Raw genomic sequence first — 18160 nt, 5'->3', positions numbered from 1 at the left:
GCCTATGGTTCCCTAATCACACTTTAGGGCCTAAACTTCATGATATCTATTTTGGTTGCGTGGAAAATTTACCACCTTATGCTTGATATTTCACTTATGTGGGATGATGCTGTGCATATACTCTTTAAAAATAACTCCGCTCCAAATATAATGTACACCTGAAACTTACATAATGTTATAAACCAATGTTACCTCAAAAGAAAGCCAGTCTATAAAGTCTCATGTGGCAGCGAGTAATGCTGAATATTCCCGGCGTTTCAGCACACGATAGAATCTCATTTCCCGTGCTGCTGGGTGGCTCTGCGGCCAGTTCTGTCCAACCGGTTGAATGGAATTGTCTATGCATGATTTTTTAGTCAAGAACTTAATTATCATGTGAGACATTCTAAAGCTCTTCTTGCCTTTTGTCAACTAGCACTGTTCCAGAGAGTAGATGCTCCATCAGCTTGGGTCACTGTGATGGACAGGAAGCTTGTGACAAACCTGTCGCTTTCAGGGTTGGTTGTTTCTGCAGCATGTCTTAGCCTATCCTGCCTTACTTCAAAAAGGTTTCTCTGCAAAAATAGGAGAGTTCAATCTAAATGAAGAAATTTGTGAAATCACAAAGTATTTACAAAGAACACTGTTTTCAAGGAAAACGAGAATGAGTTCCATAGGCAGGAGTTCAAGAACTCATATAAACGCTTTAACAAATGGTTACATAAACGGTCAGGCATCTGTGGCCATGGCTGTGGTGGTGGAGCACACACAGGTTTGAATGCCGCCCTCTTCCACTTTGTCAGCTAGTCATCTAGGGGGAGCCTCATATCCCTCATGTATAAAATTGGGACAATACAGGATTATTGTAATCAATTTATGAGAACTACCTGACATGGTACTTATCAAATGGTGCCATCATAATAGCTAACTGACTGATTAGTCTGGCAATATATATCAAATTATAGAATTATTCTTTCATTCCTAACTTAATGGAGATAATTAGCTTAATTCATTCAAGACAAATATATATTCTTTGTTTGCTTTCCTTCCAAGATTCTACTTAGGCTACTTACCCCAAATATAATGCAGAAACATTGTGTCAGACACTTTTAAACCAGTCTTTAATTTTCAATTCAGGTGTTTAAGGAGGCATACATACATTTATTCAAGGAATCACGGAACATATAGTATAAACATGAACCGCAAACACTACTTCATGTATTTTTTTCAAAACTGTGCTTTAAAAATAATTTTATTGTCTACATAGAAAACAAAGTGTTACTTATCCTTCCACTTCCCTTTGAAATTACATTGCCTGAAACTCCAATAGAAAGCATTCCTTTGATTATGGAAAGGGCTGGGGTACTCACTGGTAATCCAGACTTGGTGGCAACATCTCCATTCTGTCATACTCTTAGATGCCTAGCAGACAGTAGATATTTGTCAATGAATAGAGCAGCATTTTAAAACAGATCCCAGAGACTGAGATTCTGAGGCCAAGTTGGGGGACCACAAATACCATCTTGAGGTCCTCTGGCTGGAAGGGGGATGTGACTAGATGTGATAGCATTTCTGGGCTGGATGCTTCTAGGCATAGAGTTGTGTCAAAGTGTGGGAATAAATGAGCATTGTCCTAGGAAAAGGGGGCATTAGGAGGAATAATAAATGAAGGGTGCAGTGTGCTGCAAAATGACCAATGACACTTATTTCTAGGATTTTCCTTCAACTAAAAGATTGCATTTTCTTTTGTTATGATTCAGTAATCACATTACTTACACGTCAGCAACACTATTATAGACAAGCCTAGTCAAGAAATCACTACTTACATCATCCTATTGTGGGAAATTGTTATCGAAAACCAAGTAATCAAATTTTAGACCACCACCTGATAACTTCTCAAATTCAAGACCTCTACTCCTGTTTCTACTTTAATTCATTAGACAGGAGGAATCCCCAGGATGTATTACGGGTATTCCTTTGGTCATATTTACAAGGTAGAAAATATTTGGATAAAAAGCAAATCTCATGTCTTATACTGTACAGATGATGTTTATAAAGTAAATTGACTTTTAGCACCCTATATACAATCCAACACTGCAAACACTTAATGTTTGAAGTTCCAGGTATTTTTCCTTCATCATGATGGCACCTCCTCTCAATAAACACAACTGCTGTTCTATGGGCTGTGTAACAACAGTAATCAATTGCCCCAAATTATCTCAAGAATAGGCTATATTGAAAAAGAGAAAAAAGAAAAAAAAGATAGCCAGATTAAATAACTAGCCCCAATCGCCAAAGATAGAAGATTTAAAGACCCACGGCCCCAGAGGTCCTCGGGTCCCCTCTGCGTGGCTCTAAGTCTCAGGAACGAACTATCTGCAGTGCTAAAATGGCATGAAGAGATGGAAGCAAATCTTTAAAACACAAGGTGACGTATCATTTTTTTACTCAAATTTTGAGTCTTTTACTCAGTTGTAACTATCAAAAAAAAAAAAAAAGCCAAAGATATCTGTCCCATTTAGAATAACATGAGCTATGCAAAGGAAATTATTTCAGATTACTGAAAGAAACCTAACATTTATTAAGCCATCCTGTGCCCAAAGCTTAAGTTCAAATTAATTTCAAAACCTTTAAAGGTAGGTAATGATTAATTTGTAAATACGAAAGCTGAGGCTCAGAAGTTGCCCCAAACCGTTCTTAACGGATGGAAGTGAGCTTCAAATCAAGGCCCTCCTCTGCTGCATGGCTTCTCCTTGGTAAACGATGATACAGACAACTATGCACTGGTGCTGTGGGGAGGGAAAAAAGGAAGACTGGCAGTAGATGTTAGTTTAGGGCCAATCTTTCTCAGCAAAAAGCAAAAATACAAATAAAAATAAAAATAAAATAGTACAGTGGTTCAAATTACCTAAACTTTTAAAAAGGCAAGTTTATAATGGAATGAGTGCCCCTCTTAATATTAAACAGTTCTCATGACCCTAACAAATTGTGTCTATAAGGAGCTTACTAAAATGCCAACTTCATTTAATCCTTCATTTGTTAAAAAAACAAGGACACAATTTACTTCAAATGGCACTAACTGAAGCGCAATTCATTCATTTCGTTTTCTACAAAATAAGATAACTTTAAGCAAAACAATTTCAATGATGATAGATGCATTTCATTATTTATTTAGATGTTTAAGCTCTCGCACTAGATTTTTACAAGCTGGTGAACACTGACAAATTATTTCTCCCACAGAACTATAACCACACATTCCCAGACAGTATAAATATATGGTTGAACTAACATTAATACACATCACCATTTTATCAATTACATAATAAAACAAATTATCAAGTATCCAAATATTAAGTTACACAGCTCAAAAGGCATATAAAATATTAGATATCTGCTCAATTCATTAGCAGAAACCCACTTTTTTTTTTTGCAAGAGAGGTTGGGAAGAGAAGGAAAAGAAAAATCACACTTCAAACAAAAATAAGTTGGTAAACAACTTCAGATAAGTATGAAAAAAAATTACAAGAATTTCAGAAATTTTATGATTAAGAATTGCTTTAGCTACAATAACAAAGCATCTCTAACTTTTAAAAAAATATTTACTAAATTAAAGAGCATATTCTACATGTTCTGCACAAGACAAAGGCAACATTTTACTAAAAATACTTAAAGCCCCCTCCCATTCTTTTCAGGCCCTCCCTGTAAGTTGCACCCCAAAGTGCAAACATTAAAATTAACTGTAAGGCTTTTTTGTCTGGAGACATTAAAGACATGTGCTTCTGTACAATGTAGATTTTCAAAATGGAGGTTTCCCATAACAGCACAAAATGACTTTTATAGAAAGACATTAAATAATAACTGTAAGACTTGGTAAAAATCCAAAAAAAAAAGAAAATTGAGCAAACCTGATGTACACTGGTCTGAACGTGGGGGATGTAAACGTAAAGTGAGCAGGCAAGTAACCATACAGGCCCTACTTTCATGTTTGAAATGGCTGAAGGAATAAACCACACAAGGTCCAGAGTGTTCATAGTTCCTGGGATTTTAGTTTCTGTAGGATACGAAAAATTTACAAGTATTGTGCTGGGTATTTTGGCACCTAATCTTTCTAAATTTCTTATATATTGATAAGATTCTGGCATGGGAATTTTGAAGACACAACTCAACACTGCATGATTTCAGAAAAGGTCAATTGGTACAAATGATAAATACATTTTAAATGCTGAACAGCAATAATCTTTTTGCTAAGTGTCCAAACAGGTTGATCGTAAACCAAACATAGAGGCTACAATTCTGTTAAGCTTGTGGCCTGGTAAAACTGCTTTTTAATACTCCTAGGAAGCTTCCTTAGACTTAGCCACCAAGCCAACAGGTTGGCTAACATGTACGATAACTTAGGTCCTGTCTCAAGCTCCTCTCTAGGCAATGGCATCAGGCACCCTAGTTTTATTGAACGCAACAGTTGTTTCTATGACCGTTGGAGTCTTTGAAGCGCAGCCGCATTTTTGGACGATACTTTTCCAAATACAAAAGTTGCTTGCTGTTAAAAGCCCCACGCCGCTTTCTGGAAGGAAAAACAACAAAAGATGAAGTAATTAAAGCAAAATCCTTCTACATTAATGTTTACTAGGCTGTAGGCAATAATCACCTCTCTTGCGGCAATTTATCTTTCGATTATTACACTGTGATGTAATGCAGAAATAGAGACAGGCATACATGTGTAAATGGAAAAGGGAGTGCAAAGTTTATTTTCTAATAATCTTTTGAGTGGCGGTTACCATAGTCAAAATGAATTTATATGAAGTCCAACAAAAGACAAAACTAATATATGGTAGATACGGTACTATAAGTCAGATTGCCTCTGAGGGCAGGGAAGACGACTACAAAGGTCACGAGGGCACGTTCTGAAGTCATCAAAATAGTCTATACAGTGTAGTGGGTGGTGGTTTTTTTATTTGGCTGTTACTGTCAACTCCTCTACCTCTGAGACCTGTGCATTTTATTGTGTATTGACTATCCCTCAACAAAAAGGCAAAGAAACAAGCAACATATTCAGTCAAGAATTTAAAGCAAAACAGTAATTCAAAAAACTATTATTGGTTTAGAATCATTGTAATATTAGCATCTACATGGAATGCAAAAAAGGAGGATCTTTATTTCCTGGTTTTAACCCTACTGTAAAAATGAGCATAACGGTCAGATGGGCTGTTGGAAAGAAATTTTTTTCATAGTTACATAATTAAACTCACTGACATTCAACGAGGAAATAAAAAGGATGCAAATGAAATTCATTAAATACTTACTGTCTTATGAACTGTACTGCATCTTCATATTTCATCCCACCTTCAATTAATGCTAGGGCGACAAGCACCGGAGCTCTGGTAAGGTAAGAATTTTGATAAATCATTTTTTCCAAATCAAATCTCAGAAAATTCAAAAGTCATGTAGCACGTAAGGACTTTTCGGTCAATGACAGAGCGCACAGACGATGGTGGCCCCATAACGTCTGTACCCTACAGCCTAGGCGTTTACCAGGCTGTACCACCTAGGTTTGTGTAAGCACACTTTATGACGTTCCTATGAGGACAAAATCGCCTAATGACACATTTCTCAGAACGTGTCCCTGTCGTTAAACGATGCATGACTGCACTCCAAACATTCCCCAACCTGGAGCCCGCTTATTCACCATCCATCCCATCTAAGTAACTGTAGGAAATGTTGACTTATGTTAAAAAGTTAAATATCAGTATTCCCATATCAAAGCCGCAATTTTGTCTAGAACCAAAATTGAAATATGCCCTTAACGATTAGAAATAAATCTAGAAGTTTAGACTTGTATTATTAGAAGGGAATCTTGAAAAAATCTGGGGAAGGGAGTAAATCTTGATAATTACACACCGTTTTTCCTGAATTCTAAGCTGTGAAAAATATTTTCCACTTCAAAAAAAAAGAATTTGTTTTTAAATATCATAAAACTCCTTTCCTAAAGATCTTCTGGAAAAGTTTGCTTTCTCTGTTTTTTATTATCAATGATACTGTGACACAGTTGCATGTCAATACCCACAGAGCCATCAATTTTCATTTCACTCTTCTCCACTAGAACTTTTTTTGGGGAGGGGGCAGTGAATTACAAATATGAACATGCATATTTTGGCACTACTGGGTAATGAGTTCCTCAATCAGAACCTCTAGGATCAAGAACCCTCTATCAGAAGTACAGCATATACAATACAGACCACTTTAGAGGATTGATAATCCCTTTCCCCAATGAGCTTGGACAATGGTTCCAAAACAACCAAGCACACACGATTAATTCTATAAATAATTCTGCCCACAGAGACAAGTGTAAATTGCAGCTACAGCATTTGTTAGTTGCAGCTGTACTGGAATACATTATTCTGTTACATTCACCTACTTTTTAATTTAGTTCACTAACCTAATGAAGCAAATTGATTCACAAAGTGATAACCGAGTCTTTATAGGAGTCACAATCAAGTTTTTACTAGAATTAAGAACACTATTAAATGGATTTAAAAAATTCTCTCACCTCCCAAGGCCTGCAACACAATGAACAGCAATACAACAACCAGGTTCTTCACGAAACTTAATTTTCACAAGACTTAACCAGTCATCAACAATCTGGTTGGATGGCGGTGCACCATCATCAAAAGGCCAGTCCTAAGGCAAAAGGATAAACGTTTCATATTTTTCATATAAACACCACAGTAATAATTATAAATTTCTAACACCCAAATGTTTTCAAAAGCATTTTAACATAGCTCGACGTGTTTTAGGAAACCCCACTGTCAACGAAATGCAAATAAATGCCGAATCTTTAGAAAGATCTTTTATTACTTCAAACCTTTGCTTAGCTTTTCCTTTTCTTTATTTGGAAATTAAGATACTGCACAATTTTTTAACCATTTAGAAAGATTAAGCTTTTTCAAGTCAGTGGTTTATTTGAATATTTTTGTAGCACACTATCAGAAACACACAGGAACTATCAAATACTTACGAGAACATGGATGCCTTCTTTCTCCACGAGAGTAGTGTCATAAGTTGCTTCACACACTCTTACTATTGTGGTAACTCCATACTTCTTAAGTTCCTGGATAAAACATACATTAAAAAACACAATGAGGTCTTCATAACCACATCACTATTGGTCACTATTTGTCATTTTGATCACCTCTCCAATAGGTATTGCTGGTTAACAGAAAATCAGGGAATAAATGGTGTAACCTATGTACGTTTAACAGGGAAGCAAAATCTCATGCGGTTTTTTTTTTTAAGGCAACCTTTGTTTTGCTGAGGAAAATTGGCCCTGAGCTAACATTTGTTGCTAATCTTCCTTTTTGTTTTCTCCCCAAAGCCCCAGTATATAGTTGTATATCCTAGTTGTAAGTCATTCTAGTTCTTCTATGTGGGATGGCACCACAGCATGGCTTGATGAGTGGTATGTAGGTCCACGCCCAGGATCCTGACCACTGAACCCTGGGCCACAAGAGTGGAGCACATGAACTTAACCACTCAGCCATGGAGCCGGCCCCCAGAAATTCTGTTTTAAATGACAATACTAGAATAGCACAAAGGGAATGTTAAACATCACATATATTTTTAATAAACTAGAAGTTTTGTGTTTGTTTTAAATCCTGTGGCCCTTCAAATACTAAAGTTGTTTAACACTCACGGTAACACTGGCTGGGTGGAGATGAAGCACTAAAAAAAGTCGATTAGCACTCAGGGACCAAGGTAAATAGAACCAAGAGTAACATTAATGACTATCAAGTCATCTGACTTGACTCAATTACATTAACTCCTTAAACTTTTTGCTCATTTACAGTACAGTGTGTAATTCAGAGCCTTAAAGGTGTATTCAAAGACACTAAAATCCCAAAAATACAGTGTAAAACACCCCACACCATTTCAAACTACAGGCTTTAAGACTCATAATGCGTTATTACTAATTATAACTCTTCCGGCATTTAAAAAGCATACAGATGCTAATCAAAAATAATAGTATTTCTATGATCTGGGAGGCCCAGCTGCTGTTTCTGAACACCTGTACATATTTATATAATAAAGTGCGTATTCTCCTAAATACATTATTCAGCATTATATTGCTTCCTCACAGTCAAAGAGAGGGCTGGTCAAACAGTTCATCTAGCAACCACCAGGAAGCAGCAGAATTAATAGCTAAAAATTGGGTTCTAAATGTCAAATGAGGTCAAGACATTAACTTTGGTTTACGGCATTAGTCATCAGGCTAAGTGGATATATGAACAATCTGTAACTGGCAGCCTTCCTCCTATAAATGTCTTATAAGATAAGCGAGTGCCATAGTACTATACTGTCCACGTATAAATTTAAATTAAGCAAACTCCGAGGCAGGAAGAACTAGACAGTAACTTACAAATCCAAATTAACTCCAGTACATATCCTTGTTAAAAGGTATACAACAATTTACCTCTAACATAAAGAAGTCACTGATATTTCATTTTTGGGAGTTAGAACTACAGGCATAACATCTCACATTTTCCAAAAGAATATTTTGGTAGATAAAAAGCCCCACTATTAAATTGCAATCACTTTGAGACATTACAAAGCATCAAACCTTACCTCTATGAATTTGTTTAAGGTTGCATTGGTCGGATTGTGTGTAATAAGAAATCTCATGTTCTTGTATGTGACTTCCACAGGAGCTGGGCGGTTCATTCGAGCCATGTTAATTTAGTTTAAAAACACTCAGTAGGGTTATGAAAGAATTTAAAAAACTGAATATAGAAATGATGCAAAGAAACTGAGTCTACTTCAATATACTCCACTTGAAATTCTCAGTGCTTTGAGTATGAAGCTGGGGGTAATGGGAAATGAAATGAACCTCCTAACAAGAAGCAGCAATTCTTCAATCCAGTAATACTGAGGCAAGAGAAAGGAAGTGCACTGAGGTTTACCCCATCCAGGTCAGAACTCGTGTAAAATGCTCTGTGGATTTCAATTCAACACTTCTGTGTCCAGGTTAACCACTCTTACGGGGGCTTCTTGGTGGAGTAGTAATGAATTTCTACAGTTCACTTGTCTGCATACAGGTCGTGCTGTGCCTGGCAGTAATCTCCACTGCCCTTCAGAAACTCCATAAATGTGTGACCAAGAACACCACAGAACTGCTGTTTAAAAGAGAGAGAGAGAGAGAGACAAACGTTGTTTTCCAATTCAAAACGAACAGGACACGCTTTCATAGTATTTAAGTGGACAACTACCTTTCCAAATTTGGGCCCGAGCTACCTTTACAACTTTTACCTGAACCACAAAATACAAAAGCGATTACAGATTAAATCAATAAGCATAAAGCAAGCATTCACAAATAGATTACTTTAAATTGAAATGACTGATCCAGTACAAAGACCCCTGAAAAAATACCACCATATGGTCAATATCCCTTATAGATATCCTTCTACTAATTATTCCTTTTAATAGTTGGTTGTTTGCTTTACATTGTTATAAACTACATGTACAACTTTCTACAATGATCCTTCCAACTAACAAAATATTTTTACATGTCACAAACCATGAATACTTTGAAGCTGTTAGCCTTTGCATAATTTACTTACTCCTTTAAAGACAAACAGCATATTCTTAAGAGAAAAAAAGAAACTAGTTTTGAAAATGCTTCCATACACACTATCTCATTTGATTCTTAACCTATTAATTTATCATTCCCTTTTAACATTTTCCTCATCTGAGTTGCTGGAAGTTAGTCAACTTGTCATATGAGATGTTATGTTTATAAATTTTTAAAATATTCTCATTTATAACTATAAAAGATAGTCATAATTTTAATATTCTTTTGTATTCTAAAACCAAAATTTCACTTATCCAGCCTAAAACTGGAATCTAATTAAAAGGGTAAAAGGATGGGGCTGGCCCCGTGGCCGAGCGGTTAAGTTCGCGCGCTCCGCTGCAGGCGGCCCAGTGTTTCGTTGGTTCGAATCCTGGGCGCGGACGTGACACTGCTCATCAAACCACGCTGAGGCAGCGTCCCACATGCCACAACTAGAAGGACCCACAACAAAGAATATACAACTATGTACCGGGGGCCTTTGGGGAGAAAAAGGAAAAAATAAAATCTTTAAAAAAAAAAAAAAAAAAAAGGGTAAAAGGAGGTGCTGTTGGGGTGGTGGAAGTTACCCTGCATTCCTTTCACAGGTCTCAAAAGCAAGGTGACCACTACCAGCAATAAATATGTACGCATATTTTTCCCAAGCTCCCCTTTAAAATACTACATTAGTTTTCTGCCAGTATCCAATATTAACTGAATGTTCACAGATCTCCTCAGAACAGGTATACAACACATCGACGTTAACTTCCTCTTCTTCCATGTAGTTTATAAGAAACTTGCATGCTCGGCAATAGAGAGGACTAAGACATGTTAACAGCAGGTTAACAGAAGCACCAAGTGCGGGCCACTGCCCCAAACACTTTACCCATGTGTATTGTCATGGGTAAATTACCTAATAAATTACATTCAAATTATCTGCTCTTATTTTCATTTTAAATAGAGTTCCATGCTAGTTGTAGTTTCTAAAAGAACTTTGCTAAAATTTGAGGAATAATTCATATGGAGATCTGGCAGATCACAGAAAACATCAAGTCACCCCCATTCATTTTTCTGTCAAAACAAAGGAACCAGCCACAGGAGTCATTTCTTAAAAGGTCATCCCACAAGGAAGGTAACTTTCATTATTCCAAATGTGTTCAAATGAGCTCTCAGAGGTTGCTGGGTTAAAAATTAGTGACTAAATTACCACTAAGAACTTCACTATTGCAGTGAATAGAGACTGCAGTAATCTGGAAATAATTTCAATTACACTTTCACCTCAAATCCCAAATATTACTTCCTTAGAATAAAAAGCATATTCTGGCACCTTTCCAAAGACGTACAATGAATTAAAGAAGTCATCTGTAAAGCTGTTAAAGGCAATGACTGTTATCTCGGTATTCTGATTTCCAGGTAATATCTTTTTTCCGTTGAAAGCTGATTTATGAGAAAGTATTTCAAACCACTATTTCCAAATTTAACAGCTCAAATTCCTGTTAAGCTGAGTCTGGCCATATCCCTTCAGGTTTCCCCCGGAAGTAAAGAAAACTACAGAAATAATTCATTTAGTGAACTGGCTATTTTGACTGCGTGGAGCCCCCCAGTGGCTGGGGGGGACTTCCATCGAAGTGATACCTAACATCTTCCCGTTCTGCCGAAGACACTCGCCCATTCCCCATTTCCTCGCCCCAGGAAAAACTATCCACGACAGGCAGTTTGGGAACACCAAGGAATTTTTTCCCGCCCACTTATCAGCTGCGTACAATCACAATACACACGGAGGGAGAAGAGCAACTTGTTCGCCAGGATGAAGTCTGCTGCTCAGACTGCAGTCAAGGCGATCGACCTGTCTAACCGCCTTGTCAGAGTTCTCCGGAGTGTGTTCCCCGTCTCCTTCTACCTTAGGTAACGCATCGAGAAGAAAGCGTGGGTAAAGCGCTGCTTATTCCTGGGAATGATCTAGCTTTCCCGTTTTCAGCTGATTTACTGCCATCGAACAAAACTCGTATAAAAGAGGTAACAGGAAGCATTGCCTCAGAATCTGGATCCTAAGCAGGCCGACGGTTCCAAGCGCAGTGCAAACAACAACTTAATACTCTTGGAATGGTCGAGGCTTTCACCGCGGACAGAAGATAAACCTCAGACTTCTGGCTCCGGGTGGCTGCTGTTGCCACAGCCAACAGGAGGCAACAACACAGCACACTAAGGATTGCAGGGCAGTTCTCAACACTCCCCGATTAAAAGGCGCCACCCAGGGCCAGTCCCAGATTGGCAGCGAGAGCGCAGGCTGGTGCCCGGCCGGGGACGCCTGGCTCCAGCGCGACAGCAGCCCCGGCGGCTCCCAGGGCGCTCAGGCCAGGGCCCTGTCTCCACAGACGTGCCCCAGGGCAGGGACAAGACTCGACTTGTTCCCATCACCGAGAGCCCGAAGTGGGGCGTCAATCCGGAACAGCTCGAATTACCAGGTGGGGACCGAGGGACAGGGCGGGGCTCGCAGCCCGCGTCCTCACCTGGCCGAGCGCGCTCCGGCGCCCGCGGCGGTGGCGCAGGGACCCGCCCGCGGGCCCGCAATCACGGGGTCGGCGCCTTCAGGCGGGCGCCGGCGCCGAGGCCATCTTGTCGGAGCGCCGGGCCGGCCGGGAGCAGAAGAGAGGCTGCACGGCGCCGGGCCCGCTCCCGGCCCCGGCCCAGACCGTTACCCCGCCGGGCGCCCCGCCCACCGCACGCCGGCCCGGCCTGGCCCGGGCGCCCCGCCGCCGCCGCCGCGCCCTCCGAGCCGGCCGCAGGGACACGCGCAGCCCGCGCCCCTCCCCGGGCCACGTCTCCGCTCTACGGCCGCGCTCGGCCGGCCAGACAAAGGGGCCGCGGGGCGCCGGAGCCGCCGGGCCCGACCGGGCGCCCGGGCCGGGCCGAGGGTGGGGGCAGCGGTCACAAAGCGGCTTTTGTGCGCCCCGCCCGGCCCGCTGCGGCGGCCCAAACCGCCCCCGGCGCGCAGGCCCGCCCGCCGCCCCGGCGCGCAGCACTCAGGGCCGGAGCCCCGCGGCCAACCGCCCCCCGCCGCGGCGCCGCGCCGGTCCCCGGCCCTCCCGGCCGGCCCCCGGAACCGCGGCGGGAGCGGACGCCGGGCTCCGAACAAAGGCGCCGCGGGCCCGGGGGGGCCGGGGCGGGCCGGCCGAGCGGCGGCGGCGCGCCCGATACTCACAGGGCTATGTTTACTCATTGAAGATTGTGGCCTAATCATACAGCCGGTCCCGAGGCGGCGGCGATACAGGCAGCGGCGACACAAGCGGCGGCAGGGCAGGGGACGGTGGCGGCGGTGGCGGGGCGGCTGCGGCTCGGCAGGCGGCGGCGGGGGCACCAGACTCTACCATGCAGCGAGCGGCTCCGCGGAGAGCCCGTCCCAAGCCGGCCTGCGGGCGGGGCAGCCAATGCGCGCGCCGAGGCGCCCTTGCGTCACAGGCCCGCCCTTTTATAGCCGGCGCGACGTGAGCCCCGCCGGCCACCAATCACGGCCGGGCGCGGACGAGCGGAGGCGGAGCCACGCCCCCTGCGTACGTCAGCGCGCGGCGGCCGCCACCGGTGTGAACCGGTTGATGAATGGCGGAGCGCTGGGGTCGGCGCGTGGCCCGCGCGGGGGCGGACGGGGGCCGGGCAGGGACTTGGGGGGAGCAATACCGCTGTGGACTCGGGTGGGAGCCGCGCGGGGGCAGGCCGATCTCTCGGCTGGCAGGAGTCCTGCCGCACAGCTGGGTTCTCAGAGTTAAAACCAGCGACGGGTCCGCACATGTCACATGGAGGCTTGAAGTTTGCCTCCAACTTAAATGCAGTCCCTGCGGGGCTGGGGCCGCGGCCCCGCCCCGGCCCTGCTTGGCTGCCTTAAGTCAACCTCAGTCACCTTTGCCAGCGGTTTACCTTGGCACCTGCGCCCCTGCCATCTCCGTCATCAAAGAATACTTATGTCGCATGAACGCCGTCTCGGTGACTCAACACCTGGAATGCCCGGCCCGAGGCTCGGACACGTGGACACCTGTGGCCCGGGCCCTTCCAGGTGGGGAGGACCTTCTCTCCGCAGACTGATCCCGCGGAAGACGGAGAGCGGCCTGCGATGCGGATAGAGCGCTAGCTCCTACCGTCTTCCCTGGTCCCGCCTCCATGCTACAGACGCGGGCAGCTGCAGTCGGCCCAACCGTGCCATTTCGAAATCACATGCATCCTTTGTACTGTTGCTCACTTGATGTGTTGTCACAGATAATGAAAGGTTAGGCACTGCTAAAAGGAAGCGCTTTAAAAATTGAGAACCTTCGGTCTTGTGGAGGACTGATGTAATTCTTTGCGTCAAAGCTAAAGCTTCCTTTTTATTCATCTTCAGTCCTGTTGTTCCACTGTCTTCATTATTTAGGCCCTTAAGGAGTAAAGCCTTATCACAATTGTTCTGTGCTACACAAGGGCAACTCTGTCACTTATAATCTGAAAACCCGTCTCCTCTGCTTTCTGGAAGGAGGCAACAGGACTTTTACCTGCTTTGATTAACTTGGTTTTCTACTCACACTGAGGCCTTTTGTTTGTTGTTCTCACCGAGAAGTAGATTGGAGAGAGCTTTAGGGATCAAACTGTGTCCTAGGTCCGCGTACTGCAGCATCTTAGGATTTATTAGAGCCTCTATTTAGAGACTTTGCTTGCAGAGTTATTCAACTTTCTTATAAACATAGACTGTAAACAAAGTAAGTGCTTTCGAAATAAAAGAAGTGGGTCAGGCTTTCACAGGAACAAAGTCAAATCATCTTCAATTTAAAGAAATTGCTTGCCTGGGAAACTTTTGAATCCATGTAAATCAAGGAAAACTAAAGAGCTTGAGAAATATATTATGTCCCTTCACAAACTATAAAAGGAGTAAAGATTTTAAAATCTTAAGTCCTAAAAAACTATAGGAGGATTAAAAGAAATAATCTTGGGGTGGGAGGGGCCTTCCTAAGTAGGTCAAGGAACTCAAGTCACAAAGGAAAAGACAGATTTCATTACATAAAAATTAAAAACTTCTATATGGCAAAAGACTTTTGACAAAATTAAAATATTAATGGCCCACTGGGAGAAATATTGATGACGTCTCACGGGCAGCATTAACATCATAATAAATAAAAAGCTTGACCAACATATACAATAGTGTAGTTGAAAAACACATTTAATTAGCTATTCTACTCCAAAAGTTGGTCAGCACAGTAATCTCATTGGAATAGTGAAAGTGCACCATGTAATGACTTTTCAAAAAATGAATTTGGTAGGACGAGATATAAATTCAGCAAATGGTAAGCAGAGCCAAATCAGCATCAGCCAGTTTTCCTGTAGAACTTGTGATACAAGTTGTGAGCCTTGTGATCCACGGATCCCGTAATTACCACAAGCAGTGCTGGCATGAAATATCCAGTCTGCTTTGCTCACTGAGCTCTAAAAGCTGGGCTTACACTCACCATGGACTATTCAGCTCCTGGGGCTCTTCACCTCACAGATGAGGTAGCACCTTGTTTCACTCTGAAAAGGATGTAGTTCACCGATGAAAAACTAGGAAAAGCTTTTGCTCTTGAGGGAAAGGACACACTTTAGACAAGATATAAATGTGATCTTGCTGACCAGCACACTCAATCTCTCAGGGTAGTCAAGGGCCTGCCCATCTGCCAGCTGCCATGTTTCTGTGTCCTGTGCCATTATGGTTCACTGCTGTGAACTCAGGCTGAGGGTGTTTGCTCCACTCAGCCCAAGAATTTTTATTGTTGTTGTTGTTTTTAATTATAGGAGGAGTATGTTTTATAGGGTGCTCAGGAAAGGCCCTTTTTTTTTGGTGAGGAAGATTGGCCCTGAGCTAACATCTGTTGCCAATCTTCCTCTTTTTTTTTTTCCTTTCTCCCCAAACACCCAGTACATGGTCGTATATCTTAGTTGTAGGTCATTCTAGTTCCTTTATGTGGGATGCCACCTCAGCATGGCTTGACAGGTGGTGCTAGATCCGTGCCCAGGATCCAAACCTGCAAACCTGATGCCAGCGAAGTGGAGCATGAAAACTTAACCACTCGGCCACAGGGCGGGCCCCGGCCCAATAGTTTTAAGCTGCTGATTCTTAGAGAACAGTGGTCATTCTCAACATTGGGCAGGAGACTCCTGAAGTCTGAGGACTCACTAATCTCTATAGATTTTGCACTTGGAGCATCAATCAGCACCTGTACTTATTAGCAGAAGGTGTCCAGACTGAGCCAACAGCCTTGCCAATAGTGGTCCAGATATCCAAAAGTAAGAGAACACCTCTGAACGCCAATGCTCCAGAAGAGTCCTAAGAGGGAAGACTTCTGCCACTTAGCAAGAGGCCCAGCTGTAAGTTTCTTTTCTCAGCAAAACATGTCCCCTTGAGCTCATCATGATAGGCAGGACTTTTCATCAGCATATTCAAAATGCAAAAGCCAAGAATAGGAGGTAAAAAGGACCATAAAAGCATGATGAGGAGATCCCTATGGAAGATGAAACACTGCAGAAGACAAGAAAGCAGCAATCCTGACGGTGAAGAGTAGAGAAACCCTTACAAAGGCAGCAGATCTCCTGGGAAACACTGAGTGAATCCAGTTATACCGGACATACAAAGAAATGGAGGCGTTCATCTCTTTCAATCTCCTCGGATGCATTAGGGCTATGAGTGGCCAGCTGGGGCTATGGGCAAGGCTGATCAAAAAACATTTAATCTAACAAGAGTATTACCATTGCAATGATAGAAAGATCAAATATGACAATAACAACCTAGAAAAAGACAGCAGATTGCAAGGTATGATGACGTGCCAAGTATACGTAATAGAGGCAAATATCCCGGTGGGTGTCTGAGTCTAGTGCAGAAGACGATCTTAAGTGTATTCCCATACTTAAGAAGTGTTCTAAAACTTCAGGGAGACAGCTGTGCTCCTATCACCACTGGAAAAGTTTATTTTCTTTTTGCTGCTATAGAACAGACTATTTTATTTTATTTTATATCTAAAGTTAATCTTCTTGTGATTGTAAAAACAATGTTAAAAAATGTACAGTGTCCTTCAATTTCTATGAAAATATAATTTTCAGTGTATAAATGTTGTTTAAAACTAAAGCGTGCCCTATGTTAAAAAAATGACAGTTTTCTTCCTTTAAGACGTTGATTTAAAGTTATTGTCTTTTTTTATATCCATGTATTTTTGTGTACTTATTATTTTTTTAATTGAAATAGAATTGACACCTAACTATGTTAGTTTCAGGTGTACAACATAATGACTTGATATTTGTACATATGGCCAGGTAATCAACACAGTAAGTCTAGCTAACATCTGTCCCCATACGTGGTTACATTGTTTTTTCTTGTGATGAGAACATGAAGTCTTTTTAATAAGTTTGATGAATAATCAAAACCAAAGGGCAGTGCTACATCATCATTTCTGTGGGAATTTTAGACATAGAAATCGCCAATGAGCAATTAAGCTCATCACAAGCCTTTCAAGGACAAAGTCCACAGGGCAATAGCTGCACCGGAGTATTGTGTTTTGTACGACAGTGTCAGACACAGACTGTCAATCACTCATCCTGGTGGGTGCTAAAGATGTAAGTATGTTTAGATGAATGAATCCTGCTGGATCAGAAGTAAACATTTTATTAAGTCATTAAACCCCATCATTGGAGGTAATGTTTTATCTCTAAAATTGATTAAGACAGTTTTCTAAAAACTTATAAAAATAAATCTCTTTTGAGTAACAATTCTCTTTAGTTAATCTCGATTATGTCCATTTTCTGTCCCATTACTTTTCATGTCTAATTTTGATCAACTTAAATATACACCTGAAACTGGCTTAGGTAAGTATTCAAATCAGATGAAAATACATTTTCATATTAGAAACCCTGCCCTGAATATATACTTCTGTGGAGGTTCAGCATGCATATTAAGATGTGATAGATTAGTCAAGAGAATATTAGTCAAAAAATATTTGCATGCTGGAAGGAACTGCTTCCTTAGGACACTGAATAAAGGACTTATTATGAACCTATAATAGTTCATAGCATTTTCATAGCATGCCGTTATTATGACTGTTTCACATACTGGTAATGGAGGAATCTAGTTGGAGAAAACTCTTCTTATTGTTAGTGAACTTGGAAAAATTTCTTTTGCTGTTTTAAAGTCTGAATAAAAGGCATCTGGGAATTGGAAATCAGGAGGGCGACGGTCACCATGTGATTGTTTAGAACATGTTGAATTGTGCCACAGTCTGAAAGGAGGCAAAAATAGCTTAGGAAAGGAGAATTTAATCTGGCTGGAGAAAGGGAATAGAGTATAAATAAATTTTAAAGGTTGGCTATGCACGCTATGGCAAAGCTGTCACTTGACAGGTTTAATTTACAGAGCTGGCATTTAGACCTCAGATAATCCAGGCAGACACCGACCTAAGTAAGCAGCATGACCAGGATAAGCTTACATAAGGAGAAATGCTCTTGAACGGTTTGAGGCAAACACCATAACATTTACTTCACAAAAAAGCTTCAGGAGTCGTGCTTTTTCCCTCCTCTAACACAACTGTTTTTTAACTGGGCATG

At 41.7% G+C, this 18160-nt stretch overlaps 2 protein-coding genes and 1 long non-coding RNA gene across 4 annotated transcripts in view; 1 reads left to right on the top strand and 2 right to left on the bottom strand.

The window, feature by feature from the left end:
• Nucleotides 1-18160, top strand: part of LOC103557177 (uncharacterized) — a 63299-nt gene that overhangs the window by 9416 nt on the left and 35723 nt on the right. The window lies entirely within an intron of this gene.
• On the bottom strand, nucleotides 1084-9143 carry PTP4A1 (protein tyrosine phosphatase 4A1). Of its 2 annotated transcripts, none has more exons than XM_070584817.1 (5): nucleotides 8599-9143; nucleotides 6995-7087; nucleotides 6527-6657; nucleotides 5283-5357; nucleotides 1084-4543 (listed from the first exon to the last, which is right to left on the bottom strand). In XM_070584817.1, exons 1-5 carry the CDS (start codon nucleotides 8701-8703, stop codon nucleotides 4426-4428), a joined length of 522 nt encoding a protein of 173 aa, XP_070440918.1. In that variant the 5' UTR covers nucleotides 8704-9143; the 3' UTR covers nucleotides 1084-4425. The 2 variants fall into 2 exon arrangements, with proteins under 2 accessions (XP_070440918.1, XP_070440919.1); XM_070584818.1 differs by having other exon boundaries at nucleotides 3118-4539; nucleotides 8599-8909.
• Nucleotides 8897-12961, bottom strand: LOC139077370 (uncharacterized). The gene is made up of 2 exons (XM_070584819.1): nucleotides 12780-12961; nucleotides 8897-9146 (listed from the first exon to the last, which is right to left on the bottom strand). The coding sequence occupies exons 1-2, from the start codon at nucleotides 12816-12818 to the stop codon at nucleotides 9051-9053; spliced, it is 135 nt and encodes a 44-aa protein (XP_070440920.1). The 5' UTR covers nucleotides 12819-12961; the 3' UTR covers nucleotides 8897-9050.

The sequence above is a fragment of the Equus przewalskii genome, chromosome 19 (genome assembly GCF_037783145.1).
Source record: "Equus przewalskii isolate Varuska chromosome 19, EquPr2, whole genome shotgun sequence".
In the NCBI taxonomy this organism is placed as follows: domain Eukaryota; kingdom Metazoa; phylum Chordata; class Mammalia; order Perissodactyla; family Equidae; genus Equus; species Equus przewalskii.
Note: the sequence above shows the minus strand (reverse complement) of the source record. Positions and strands in the feature narration are given on the sequence as shown.

What these genes read in the sequence shown, in the direction of transcription:
- PTP4A1 (XM_070584818.1), bottom strand. Translation starts at nt 8,703, where the DNA reads ATGGCTCGAATGAACCGCCCAGCTCCTGTGGAAGTCACATACAAGAAC. An exon ending in TGTGTTGCAGGCCTTGGGAG is followed by an intron (nt 5,358 to 6,526) that starts GTGAGAGAATTT and finishes TTACCTTACCAG; the next exon opens with AGCTCCGGTGCTTGTCGCCC. An exon ending in GCAGTACAGTTCATAAGACA is followed by an intron (nt 4,540 to 5,282) that starts GTAAGTATTTAA and finishes CCTTCCAGAAAG; the next exon opens with CGGCGTGGGGCTTTTAACAG.
- LOC139077370 (XM_070584819.1), bottom strand. Translation starts at nt 12,818, where the DNA reads ATGATTAGGCCACAATCTTCAATGAGTAAACATAGCCCT. An exon ending in CAATGAGTAAACATAGCCCT is followed by an intron (nt 9,147 to 12,779) that starts GTGAGTATCGGG and finishes TCTTTTAAACAG; the next exon opens with CAGTTCTGTGGTGTTCTTGG.